At 38.8% G+C, this 14,204-nt stretch overlaps 1 protein-coding gene across 5 annotated transcripts in view; it reads left to right on the forward strand.

The window, feature by feature from the left end:
* Positions 1-14,204, forward strand: part of SLC39A12 (solute carrier family 39 member 12) — an 87,705-nt gene that overhangs the window by 15,671 nt on the left and 57,830 nt on the right. For all 5 annotated transcript variants that reach the window (XR_006708853.1, XM_045463853.1, XM_045463852.1 and 2 more), the window contains exon 5: positions 10,125-10,297. Coding sequence is in view for 4 of the 5 variants with exons in the window: in XM_045463853.1 (XP_045319809.1) it covers positions 10,125-10,297 (173 nt within the window). In the remaining variant the exon portion in view is untranslated. The remainder of the gene's footprint in view (positions 1-10,124; positions 10,298-14,204) is intronic.

Consider the following 14,204-nt stretch of genomic DNA (forward strand, 5'->3'; position numbering starts at 1 on the left):
TTCCGTAGTTTGGCTATTGTAAAGAATGCTGCATGAACATGGGGTGTATAGAACCTTCTGAATTGGTATTTGTGCATTCTTTGGGAAAATACCTAGTAGGGCAATTGCTGCTTTATATGGTAGTTCTATTTTTAATTTTCTGAGGACACTACATACTGTTTTCTGCAGTGGCTTCACCAGTCTGCATTCTTACCGATGGTACACGAGGGTTCCTTTTTCTCCACGTCCTTGCCAACATTTGTTTTTTCTTGTGTTTTGGATTTTAGTCATTCTGAAAGGTGTGAGGTGATGTCTCATTGTGGTTTTGATTTGCATTTTCCTGATGTGAGTGATGTGGAGCATCTTTTCATGTGTCTGTTGGCCATCTGGATTTTTTTTTCTTTCAAATTTTCATTCAGATTCTAGTCAGTTAACATATAGTGTGATATTGGTTTCAGGAGTAGAATTTAGTGATTTATCATTTACATATAACACCCAGCGCTCAACACAAATGCCCTCCTTAATAGCCCATCCCCTACCCAACGTCCCTCCATCAACCCTCAGTTTGTTCTCTGTAATTAAGAGTCTCTTACGGTTTGCTTCCCTCTCTGTTTTTTTTTCTCCTTCCCCTATGTTCATCTGTTTTGTTTCTTAAATTCCACATATAAGTGAAATCTTATGGCATTTGTCTTTCTCTGACTCATTTCGCTTAGCATAATATACTCTTACAAATGGCAAGATTTCACATCACTGCAGATGGCAAGATTTCATTCTTTCTGATCGCTGAGTAATGTTCCAATGTGTATATACACACCCCATCTTCTTTATCCATTCATCGGTCAATGGGCATTTGGGTTCTCTCCATAATCTGGCTATTGTTGATAAGGCTGCTGTAAACACTGGGGTGCATGTGCCCCTCCAAATCAGTATTTTTGTATCCTTTGGGTAAATAATACCCAGTAGTGCAGTTACTTGTCATGGAATAATTCTAATTTTAACTTTTTGAGGAACCTCCATACCGTTTTCCACAGAGGCTGCACCAGTTTTCATTCCCATGAACATTGGAAGGGATTTCCCCTTTCTCCACAACCTTGACAATATCTGTTGTTTCTTGTGTTGTTGATTTTAGCCATTCTGATAGGTGTAGGGTGCTATCTTATCATGGTTTTGGCTTGTATTTCCCTAATGATGAGTGATGTTGAGCATCTTTTCATGTGTCTGTTAGCCATCTGAATGTCTTCTTTGGAAAAATGTCTGTTCATGTCTTCTGTCCATTTCTTAATCGGATTGTTTGTTTTGGGGGTGTTGAGTTTGATAAGTACTTTATAGATTTTGGATACTAACCCTTTATCCGATATCTCACTCACAAATATCTTTTCTAATTCTGTAGGGTGTGTTTTAGTTTTCTTGATTGTTTTCTTCAGCTGTGCAGAAGCTTTTTATCTTGATGAGGTTCATAGTTCATGTTGGCTTTTGTTTCCCTTGCCTCTGGCGATGTGTCTAGTAAGAAGTTGCTCTGGCCAGGGTCAAAGAGATTGCTGCCTGGGTTCTCCTCTAGGATTTTGATGGTATCCCATTTCACATTTAGGTCTTTCATCCATTTTGAATTTATCTTTATGTATGGTGTAAGAAAGTCCAGTTTCTTTCTTCTGCATGTTGCTGTCCAGTTTCCCCAACACCATTTGTTGAAGAGACTGTCTTTTCCCCATTGTATATTCTTTGTCGTTTGTCAAAGATTAATTGACCATATAATCATGGGTTCATTTCTGGGCTTTCTATTCTGTTCCATTGGTCTGTGTGTCTATTGTTGTGCCAGTACCATACTGTTTTGATTACTACAGCTTTGTAGTATAACTTGAAGTCCAGAATTATGATACCTCCTGTTTTGTTTTTTGTTTTCAAGATTGCTTTGGCTATTTGGGGCCTTTTGTGGTTCCATACGCATTTTAGGATTGCTTGTTCTAGATCTGTGAAAAATGCTGTTGGTATTTTGATAGGGATTGCATTACCTCTGTAGATTGCTTTGGGTATTATAGACATTTTAACAATATTTATTCTCTAATTCATGAGCATGGAATGTTTTTCCATTTATTTGTGTCTTCTTCAATTTCTTTCACCAATGTTTTATTATTTTCAGAGTATAGGTCTTTCACTTCCTTGGTTAAGTCTATTCCTAGATATTTTATTATTTTTGTGTAATTGTAAATGGGACTGTTTTCTTACTTTCTCTTTCTGCTTATTTATTATTAGTGAATAGAAATGCAGTAGGGACACCTAGGTAGCTCAGTCCGTTAAGCATCCAACTCTTGATTTCAACTCAGGTCATGATCTCACAGTTCTGTGTTCGAGCCCCACATCTGTGCTGTCAGCACAGAGCCTGCTTGGGATTCTCTCTCTGCCTCTCTCTCAACCCTTCCCCTGGTCTCTCTCTCTCTCTCTCTCTCTCTCACACACACACACACATACACACACACATATACACATTCTCACTCTCCCCCAAATAAACTTAAAAAAAAAAAAAGTAACAGATTCATGTTCATTGATTTTGTATCCTGCAATCTTATTGAATTCATTTATTAGTTCTAGTAGGTTTTTGGTAAAATCTTTAGGGTTTTCTATGTGTAGTATTATCTCTTCCTTTTTTTTTTTTTTAAATTTTTTTTTTTCAACGTTTATTTATTTTTGGGACAGAGAGAGACAGAGCATGAACGGGGGAGGGACAGAGAGAGAGGAAGACACAGAATCGGAAACAGGCTCCAGGCTCTGAGCCATCAGCCCACCTGACGCGGGGCTCGAACTCCCGGACCGCGAGATCATGACCTGGCTGAAGTCGGACGCTTAACCGACTGAGCCACCCAGGCGCCCCAGTATTATCTCTTCCTTACCAATTTGTGTGTCTTCTATTTCTTTTTCTTATCTGATAGCTATGGCCAGGACTTCCAGTACTATGTTGAATAAAAGTGGTGACAGTGGACATCCTTGTCTTGTAACTGACCTGAGAAGAAAAGCTCACTTTTTCTCTCCATTGAGGATGATATTGGCTGTGGGTTTTTCTTATATGGACTTTATTATGTTGAAGCATATTCCCTCAAAATCTACTTTCTTGAAGGTTTTTATTATGAATGGATGTTGTATTTTGTCAAATTCTTTTGCTACAACTATTGAAAGGATCGTATGTTTTTTTATTTTTTCTTTTGTTGATGTGATGTAACACACTGATTAATTTGCAAATATTGAACCACCCTTGCATCCTAGGAACAAATCCCACTTGATCGTGGTAAATGACTTTTTTTTAATGTATTGTTGGTTTCAGTGTGCTAATATTTTGTTGAGGATATTTGCACCTATGTTCATCAGAGATATTGGCCTGTGGCTCTCTTTTTTGTGGTGTCTTTATCTTGTTTTGGTACAGGTAATGCTGGCCTCATAGAATGAATTTGGAAGGTTTCCTTCATCTTCTTTTTTCTGGAATAGCTTGAAAAGAATAGATATAACTCTTCTTTAAATGTTTAGTATATTTCACCTTATGAAGCTCTCTGGTCCTGGACTTTTGTTTGTTGGGAGTGTTTTAGATTACTGATTCAATTTCAGTACTAATAATCAGTCTGTTCAAATTTTCTGTTTCTTCCTGATTCTATTTTGTTAGGTCACATGTTTCTAGGAATCTATCCATTTCTTCCTGGTTGTTCAATTGGTTGGCATATGATTTTTCACAGTTTTCTTTTATAATCCTTTATATTTCTTTGCAATTTTTATTTCTTCTCTTTCACTTCTGATTTTTAAAATTTGGGTCCTCTCTCTGGCTGAAGGTTTTATCAATTTTGTTGATCTTTTCAAAGAACCAGCTCCTGGTTTCATTGATCTTGTTTTTTGTTTGTTTGTTTGTTTGTTTGTTTCTATATTGTTTATTTCTGCTCTAATATTTATTATTTCCTTTCTTTTACTGGCTTGGGATTTTGTTTGTTCTCCTTTTTCTATCTCCTTTAGGTGTAAGGTTTGCTTGTTAATTTGAGATTTTTCATGCTTTTGATGTAGGCCTGTGTTGCTGTAAATTTCCCTCTTAGAGCAGCTTTTCCTGCATCCCAAAGATTTTGGACTCTTCTGTTTTCATTTTCATTTGTCTCCATTTATCTTTTAATTTCCTCTTTGATTTTTTGGTTGACCCATTTATTGTTTAGTAGTACATTATTTAACCTCCATATATTTATGTTCAGATTTTGTCTTGTGGTTGATTTCTAGTTTCACAGCATTGTGTTCAGTAAAGATGCATGGTATGACTTGGATCTTTTGGAATTTGTTCAGACTTGTTTTTTGGCCTAATATGTGATCTATTCCAGAGAATCTTCCATGTGCACTTAAAAGCAATATGTATTCTGCTGTTTTAGGATAGAATGTTCTGAATATATATTAGCTCCATTTGGTTCAGTGTGTCATTCAAAGCCACTGTTTCCTTGTTGATTTTCTGTTTGGATTATCCGTCCATTGATGTAAGTGGGGTATTAAAGTCCCTTACTATTTTTGTATTACTATTTATTACTTCCTTTTTGTTTGTATTAACTCTTTTATGTATTTGGGTGCTGCCATGTTGGGTGCATAAATATTTACAATTGTTATATCATCTTGTTGGATTGCCCCCATCAAAAAAATTTTTTGTAATGTTTTTATTTTTGAGAGAGAGAGAGAGAGAGCATATGCACAATGAGTGGGGGAGAGGCAGAGAGAGAGAGAGGGAGACAGAGACTCTGACGTAGGCTCTGCACTGTCAACACAAAGCCCAACGTGGGTTTCCAACCCACAAACCATGAGATCATGAACTGAGCCAAAGTCAGCTGCTCAATTGACTGAGCTACCCAGGAGCCCCACACCATTAATAATTATACAGTGTCCTTCTTTGTCTTTTATTTCAATCTTTTGTTTTAAAGTCATTTTATCCAATATAGGTATTGCTACCCTGGTTTTCAAATCCATTTGCATAATAAATACTTCTCCATTCCTTCATTTTCAATCTGCATGTGTCTTTAGGCCTGAAATTGGTCTCTTATAGGCAGCATATAGATGGGTCTTGCTTTTTTATTCATTCTGTCATCTTGTCTTTGATTGGAGCATTTAATCCATTTACATTCAAAGTAATTATTGATAGGTAAGTATTTATTGCAATTTTGTTACTTGTTTTATGATTGTTTTTGTAGTTCTCTCTTCCTCCCTTCTCTTGTTCTCTTCTCATGATTAGTTGGCTTTCTTTAGTGATATACTTGGGTTCCTTTCTCTTTATTCTTTGTGTATCTATGACTAGTTTTTGATTTGTGGTTTCCATTCATTTTGTATATTAAATTGATAGTCTCTCACGGCTGAACCCATTCTTTAAACCTCTCCCCACCTCCATGTTTTAGATACATGGTGTCATACTTTACATCATTTTATTTTGTGGGTCCTTTAAGTGATTTTTATAGATATACTTATTTTTATTGCTTTCATGCTTCCTACGTTTCTTACTCTAACTTACAGTCTTTCCTTGCCACACAGAATCCACTTTAACATTTCTTGTAGGGCTGGTTTAGTGGTCATAAATTCCCTTAACTTTTGTTTGTCTGGGGACCTCTTTATTTCTCCTTCTATTCTGAATGCTAACCTTATTGGATAGAGTACTCTTGGTTCCAAGGTTTTTCTTTCAGCACTTTGAATATATAGTGCCATTCCGTTCTGGCCTGCAAAGTTTCTACTGAAAAATCAGCTGATAGCCTTATGGGGTTTCCTTTGTATGTAAGTATTTTCTTTTCTCGTGGTGCTTTTAAAATTCTTTCTTTACTGCTTCTTTTTGCCATTTTAATTACTATGTATCTTGTTGTGGACCTTCTTGGGTTGATTTTTGGGGGGCTCTCTGTGCCCTTGGATCTGGATTTCTGTTTCCTATCCCAGATTTGGGAAGTTTTCAGCTATTATTTCTTCAAATAAATTTTCTACCCCTTTTCTTTCTCCTTTCCTTCTGGGTTCCTTATAATGTGAATATTGCTGAGTTCCCTAAGTCTATTTTCATTTTGATTTTTTTTTTTCCTCTCAGCTGTTCAGCTTGATTCCCTTCTATTATTCTGTATTCCTGGTTGGTGGCCCATTCTTCTGTTTCCTCTAGTCTACTATTTACTCCATCTGGTGTATTTTTTATTTTATTTATTGCATTCTTCAACTCTGATTGGTTCTTTTTAATTGGTTCTTTTTCTGTCTCTTTATTAAGGGTTTCACTGATGTCCTTCAGTCTTTTTTTTCAAGTCCTGTGAGTATCTTTATAACCACTGATTTAAATTATCTAGCAGGCATATTACTTATCCCCATTTTGTTTAGGTTGCTTGCTGTGATTTTGTCCTGTTCTTTCATTTGGGACATATTCCTCTGTCTCTTCAGGTTGTGTAACTCTCTGGGTCTGTTTCTTTGTGTTAGGAAAGTCAGCTATGTCTCCTGCTCTTGATAGTAGTGCCCTTATGAAGAAGAAGTCCTGTAGTGCCCTGCAGTTCAGTGTCTCCTGTTCAGCAGGACCTGGTGCATCAGGAGAATCTTCTATGTCTCTTGCATACATCCTGCTATTTTGGCTGAAACACTTTTTCCTTCAGTCCAGTAATCTGCAATGGCTCTCTTTGCCTATTGTGGACAGGGTTTGGTCCCTGTGGGGTTAGTGGGTAACACCAAACTGCAGGACACTTTCCCTGTATTGTACCCTAAGAAGCCTTCATTGGTGGGTGGGACCTATAGTAAGACCAGCTGTCTGTCCCACTGCTAAGCCTCTACCCTGATGGTTGTTTGTGGTTCTTTCCCTCTCCCTGGGGCAGGAGTCAGTTTGGTGTGATACTGGCTCCTGTTTGGGATGCTTGCACACTGCCAGGCTTGTGGTACCACTTTGGATTAGCTAACCCAAGAATGGATTGGAGGGGGCAGATCCTCAGAAGTGTGTGGGGTCGGAGGAATGGTATTAACACGGTTTGCCTGGGTCTGCTGCAAGAGGGGACGTGAAGCAGAGGCCTGGCTGGAGGGAATGTGTCTGCAGGGGAAGAAGGGGCAGGGCATGCTCTTTGTAAGTTATTCAGTGAGTGTAGGTGCTGCAGTGGGCCCCACCGATGTCTGTGTGTCTGGGCTGGGGGAACAAGGAAGGAAAATGGCACCCACCGTCATCTTTGTTCCTGGAAAAATGTCCCATTGATCCCTGCCCTTCTAACTGGAGCTCTGAGATTAGTAAACACATCTCTCTCCCGTATGCTCCTGGTGTTTTTCAAACTGCTGTTTCTACCTTGTATCACAGCAGGTCTGTCTGTTGTAATGTTTCTTTAAGGACTGGGAGTCAGTTTCCTCTCACCCTCCCAGTTCTCTCAGAGCCAACCCCACTGATTTTTAAATTTCCAGATTTTAAGCCTCATTCATTGTAAGAACTTGTGAAACTTCGTCCGTTTAGTTTTCAAAGCCACATGTTAGGGCGATTTGTCTTTCCTGAGTGGGCTCCTTGGGGTGAGAATCTATTTGTCTCCCCTTTCTGGGATGGTGGGTCCCCCCTCCCCCAGACTCTCCTGCAGTCTTTGTCACTCCTCACCATGTCTCCACCCTTCTTACCCTCTTCAAAGCTGCCTCTTCCGTGCATTTAGCTGTGGTGAATTTGTCCTTCCAGTCTTCAGCTCGTTTCCTGGGTTTTTTACACTGACGTGTTACCTAGTTGTGTCAGTGGGACGAGGTGAACTTCAGGTCCTCCTACTCTGCCATCTTTCCCAGAAGTCAGTTTTAAGTGTTTGTTGTTGTTGTTGCGGCTGCTGTTGTTGTTACATAAATTCTGAATATTAAAAGTAGATATCTAATAAAAATGTAATGTAAACAAAAATATAAACAGTAATGTAGTCAACCCCCATGCACACAGTGTCTAGCCTCAACACTTACCAGCAATTGGACAATCTTATTTTATATTTGCCTCCACCCTTTCCTATCACTTGATTATTTTGAAGCAAATGATTATTAAATATTTCTGTGTGACTCTCTAATAGACGAGCGTTTTTAAAAGCACCTTATTACCAATATCACAACTAAAAAGTTGATATTGATTCCTTAATATCACCAAAAAAAGCCCATTAATGTTTACATTTCCCTGATTGTTAAAAAAAGATGTTTTATTTTTTATCACACCAGGATCTAAATAATGTTCGTAAAATGCAGATTGTTGGTATATCTCTTCAATTTCCCTTTATAGATGTCATGCCTCTCCCCGACTCCACCTTCTCTATTTCGCTACGGTTTTTTGGTTAGAAAAAAGGGGACTGTTTATCACATCTGGGTTTTGCTGATTGCATTTCTAGTCATCTAATATGCATTTCTATGCACTGTGTTTCATGTATATTGGATGTTGTAGAGATTTGATTAGGTGGTTTGCTTCCTTGCAGGATGCTGTCTTACAGTTAGTACCTTCCACCAGAAGGTACATAACATCTAGTTTTCTCTTTTTGAGAAGTCATAAGGTATTGATGATACTTGTCTATATTGATTATTTGCAGCTTATGAAATGGTGTTCTTCTAATTGACTCTTTTCTTCTTCATTTATTAGTGTAATAATTCTGTAATGGAAAACTTCCCCTCGTCACAATTTCATTTTATTGAGGTTTGTAAAGATAAGTAAGAATAAATTCTTTTTTTTTTTTAAGTTTATTTATTTACTTTGAGAGAGAGCACACAAGTGGCAGAGCGGGAGGGCAGACAGAGAGGAAGGAAGAGAATCCCAAGCAGGCTGCATGCTATGAGTGTGAGCGCATGAACTGTCAGACTCGATTATCTCTGGTATTCTTTCTTCATCTCCGGTAATTTTTCCTTTTACCATTTCACATACGCTGCTGAGCTCCTTTTGTGAACTTTTCATTTCACTCACTATATTCAACACCAGAATTTCCATTTGGACCTTTATATAATTTTGATTTTCTTATTTCTTCTCTTTGCTGATTTATTATTGTCACACTTTAATTCTTTAAATATGATTTCCTTTAGTTCCTTCAGCACACTTATAATAGCTGCTTTGAAGTCTTTTTCTGCTTAATCCAACATCTGGGAATACTCAAAGACATATTTATTGACTGCTTTCCTCCCTGATTCTGGGTCACCCGTTCGCATTTTTTTGCAAGTCTTATAATTTTCTTTTCGCTGAAAGCCAGTCATTTAAAATAAGATATTGTAGTAACTCTAGTTTGCAATTTTTCTTGTCCTCGGTGATGACATTCAGGAAAATACCAGGGACGTTGTATTCCCAAGCAAGCCGATGGATAAATCCAAAGAAATTCACCACTATACTTAATTTTTCTGCATACCAATTAATTTTTTAAAATCTTTATTTATTGATTTATTTTTGAAAGGTGGGGAGGGGCGGAGGGGGAGAGGGAGAGAGAGAATTCCAAGCAGGCTCCATGCTGTCAGTGCACAGCCTGACGTGGGGCTTGACCTGCTGAATTATGAGATCATGACCTGAGCCAAAATTAAGAGTTGGACCCTTAACCAACTGAGCCACCCAGGTGCCCCTGTACCAGTCAGTTTTTAAGAGCCTCGAGCTGTACCAAGGGAAGCTAAACTGTAATCTATAAACTGAAAACCGTACTACAATAGTATTAGACGACAAAGTCAGTTGTCTCTATAATCTCAGATCTCTTTCACTTCCTTTCTTGTTTCTGCATAAACCAACCCTTAAAAGGAAAATAATTTGATTGACTTAAACATATCATAGTTTACCTACGGAGGACGTATATAGTACCTCAAGGAAATGAATTTCCTATGGATTAGGCCAGTTCTATCCTTTGTGTGCATTTTTATGAGGCACATCTAGAAAAAGAAAGAGTTGGCTCAAGAGAAGGCGTTTCTTTGGAGGAATTGCCCACTGTATCATCCCTGGGAGTTAAAAGTGGTGGGAACATCTTTGTAAGACTGATTCAGCCCCAAAGCTTAGTCAAGATCTTGTGAGGGGATTAACATTCACGTGAAGTTTAAGTGTTCTTTTATTACTTTTCAGAGTAACGTCTTGACTTTTCATTAGGACCACATTTATTTAGCAAACTATCTATGCTGTGGCCATAAGAAATTGTAATTATCCTGAGATTGACCCGTCTTTATTCTATGTGACACCAGATTTTGTATGAAATTTCTAGAACTAGACCAACTCCTCAACACTCTCTGGACCAAAAGTACCTGTATCCGAAAAGATAAAATCCATCGCCTTGAAAGGAAACAAAACAACCTAACAATCTATGACTGGGGATACCCTAATCTATCTGTATCCATGGACCAAGAGTCAGAAGACAGTTCAGTTTCCTGGGATAAGGTATCGTTATTCTTCTTCTTACACCACCAATTGCTACTGTCAAAGTGGTGAAAGTGCTATAAGAGTTGTGAAAAACTTAAGGGATGATGTGTATTTCCTTCAATGTGAAAATATTGTATTTGTACGGAGTGGTCATGGGTTGTTTTCTTCTACAAATGGGTCTCTGCTGACATAAATGTGAGGCCAAGACATGTAGGAGAATAAGACAATAGACGTAGATAGATACAGATGGATATACAGATATACGTCCTCTCTTGTATCTCTATCGAATGCATGAATAATTAACTCAACAAACATACTGAACATTTATTACCTGCCAGTCACCATCACGGTCATTGGGTATACAGTGTTGAAAAAAATGGGCCCAACGCGGGGCACCTAGGTAACTCAGTCGGCTGAGCATCTGACTTCAGCTCAGGTCATGATCTTGCAGTCTGTGAGTTCGAGCCCCACATTGGGCTCTGTGCTGACAGCTCAGAGCCTGGAGCCTGCTTCGGATTCTGTGTCTCCCTCTCTCTGCCCCTCCCCTGCTCACGCTCTGTCTCTCTCTCTCTCTCTCTCTCTCTCTCTCTCAAATAAATAAACATTAAAAAAAATAGGCACAACTCCTTTGGAACCTACAGGGTAGGAATAGGACACAGACATTGCATATATACTTACAATGATGAATGAATGCTTTAAACTTAGATAAGGTTATGAAGAGATTACTTTGGGCTGTGAGCAACAGAGAAATATTTATATAGTAGGTAGCACTGAGAAGGTTTTTGAGAAAAGGTGATGTATGAACCTGTGAACATATTTATACCCATATTTCCTAAAGTTATGCCCCAAAGTACATTCACTTGTCTATCTTGGTATTTCTTGAAATGGGTCCTATGATTAAATTGGTGTGGGAAATACTAGAAATACATATTACACTGTGGCATATTAGGGTATCTGGGAGGTCTCTCAGCAAATAAACTTCTTTGATCTTATTGAATCCAGCAATTCTCAAATTTTGACTCTAGAATCCTTCCCTGCCCTAACTATTTAAAATCCTGAGGGGCGCGTGGGTGGCGCAGTCGGTTAGGCGTCCGACTTCAGCCAGGTCACGATCTCGCGGTCCGTGAGTTGAGCCCCGCGTCAGGCTCTGGGCTGATGGCTCAGAGCCTGGAGCCTGCTTCCATTCTGTGTCTCCCCCTCTCTCTGCCCCTCCCCCGTTCATGCTCTGTCTCTCTCTGTCCCAAAAAAAAAAATAAATAAACGTTGAAAAAATAAATAAATAAAATCCTGAGAACCTGATGTTCCACGAGCGTGGCTTATGCTTATTGAGTACGTATGATGTGTTAGACATAACGCTATTTCACCTGCATTGCCTCATTTAATTATTATAACAACTATATGAGATTGGGGTCTATCATTCCATACTATAGATATTTTTCCATACTACAGATGAGGAAATTGAGGCATGGAGCTAATAAGTAATCGCTTAATGTTTACAGAAACTGAGGATATATACAGAGGTTGCTAACATATTCTGTGCTCTTAACAACTGTGCTATTGCTTGGGGAAGTGTTGACTTAAATAAAACTAGTTTTGTTACTTGTATCTCAGATGAGCAAGGTACAATTTGTACCTTAAAAGAGCAAAATCCGCTACAGATTGCTAACAATTCGGAACGTTTTTCCTGTGAGTTATGAATGCATGATTGCACAGTACCATGGATTCCATCCCTACCCCTGGAAGTTTGTATCTCTTAATACCCTTCACCTGTTTTGCCCAACCCCTTCAACCCTCCCCACCCCCCACTCTGGCAACGACTAGTTAGTTCTCCATACCGAAGAGTCTGTTTCTTTTTTATTGTTGTTTGTTCACTAGGTTTTTTTTTTTAAAGACAAAACCAGATTATTAATTAGAATATTAGATATTTTTAAAAGTTAATTTTTTTACTTGTGCGGTATATATAAGACATTTATTAAAGTTGATTCTTTCAAACTCGTGCTTATTGTATTCAACTCAAGGTGAAGAGAGCTGAAGCCTGTGTTGGTCTTCATTTGTGAAGTCTTTTTAGATGCTTCTTCAGGACTGGCTCTGGGGAAGGGGGCAAATTTGCCTAATGGAGACCTTATCTTCATAACGAATGCAGATTGTTTCCTAAAATTTAGGAACTACCTACTTAAGGCACGTGGCTTTAAAAAAAAGTTTTTTAAAAATGTTTTTATTTATTTTTGAGAGAGAAAAAGAGTGCGAGCAGGGGAGGGGCGGAGAGACAGGGAGAGACACAGAATCCGAAGCAGGCTTCAGGCTCTGAGCCGTCAGCACAGAGCCCAACACGGGGCTCGAACTCGCGGACCGCGAGATCATGACCTGAGCGGAAGTTGGACGCTCAACTGACTGAGCCACCCAGGCGCCCCAAGCATGTGACTTCTAAGAACAGTAAGAGTCATTTGCTGTGCTACCAATGCCAAGTAAACAAAATCAACCTTTTCAATGGTTCTTCTCTGTCCCAACATGTCACTTTGCTTGTGACTCTTGATAGGACACTAAGATAGACTAGATCTGAAGAACCTGTGTATGTTATTTAGACCAGTGGTTCTCAAAGTTTTGTCCCTCGACCAGCAGTGTCAGCATTGTCTGGGAACTTCTTGGAAATGCACATTCTCAGGTCCCGCCCCATCATCTTTGAATCAGAAACTCTGAGAAGTAGAGCCCAGCACTCTGCCTGTTAGGGAGCCATCCAAGCCATTCTCAAAACTAAAGTTCAGGAACCACTGCTTTACAATATGTTTGTAAAGTTACCATAGAAGTCTGATGACATTAACACAAGGATACACATATACTGAAATTTTATGTAAAGGGAATAAAGCTAGTTAAAAAAAATTTTGTTTTTACATTTATTTATTTTTGAGAGACAGAGAGAGACAGCATGGGCAGGGGAGGGGCAGAGAGAGAGGGAGACACAGAATCAGAAGCAGCCTCCAGGCTCCGAGCTGTCAGCACAGAGCCCGATGCGGGGCTCGACCCCACAAACCGTGAGATCATGACCTGAGCCGAAGTCAGATGCTTAACCGACTGAGCCACCCAGGCGCCCCAGGAAATAAAGATAGTTTAAAAGTTATTGGCTGGATAATCTAAATTTTTATTCTATATTATTCTTTATTAAAAATATTTTGGGTTCGGGGCACCTAGGTGACTCAATCGGTTAAGCAGCTGACTTCGGCTCAGGTCATGATCTCACAGTCTGTGAGTTTGAGTCCCGCGTCTGGCTCTATGCTGACAGCTCGGAGCCTGGAGCCTGCTTCAGATTCTATGTCTCCCTCTCTCTCTGCCCCTCCAGAGAGAGCTGCTCTCACTCAGTCTCTCTCTCTCTCTCTCTTTCTCTCTCAAAAATAAACTTAAAAAAAAAAAACTATTTAAAAATATTGGGGTTTAAAATTTTATAGAATATAATGAATCACCTTTAAGGCCATTTATGTTAGTGATTTCAAAAAGAAATTTAAAACCAACAAAGGACCTGAATAGTACAGGAACAGCAAATAAAGACCAAGGGCACAGAAGCTTATAATAGAATATCCGTACTCCAGGAGAAGGTAGTCTAAGACCAGAACTATTCAATTTCTTGGCAATGAACTGGGGAAAGACGCATGGCATTCTGTTCATTTCCTCTCTCCCCTGCTTTACTTAGCAGTCGAGCACTTTTTAATGAGAATGTTTATTACGAAGGATTCGTCATCAAAAGTTTGGTGTTCGTTTCCCTTTTCTGTTGTCAGTAGCTTTAATGATGAAGTCATTGTATCCCATTAGTAACAAATGGTGCAACAGAAAATACTGTCTTTGGCATAAATTATTTTGACAAAAGGAGAAAAAAAAAATCCCAAGTTTAGTTTTCTGTTGCTGATTTTTGTAGTAGAAGCCTTTTGGAGTTTTG

This window comes from Leopardus geoffroyi, chromosome B4 (genome assembly GCF_018350155.1).
Source record: "Leopardus geoffroyi isolate Oge1 chromosome B4, O.geoffroyi_Oge1_pat1.0, whole genome shotgun sequence".
Taxonomy (NCBI): domain Eukaryota; kingdom Metazoa; phylum Chordata; class Mammalia; order Carnivora; family Felidae; genus Leopardus; species Leopardus geoffroyi.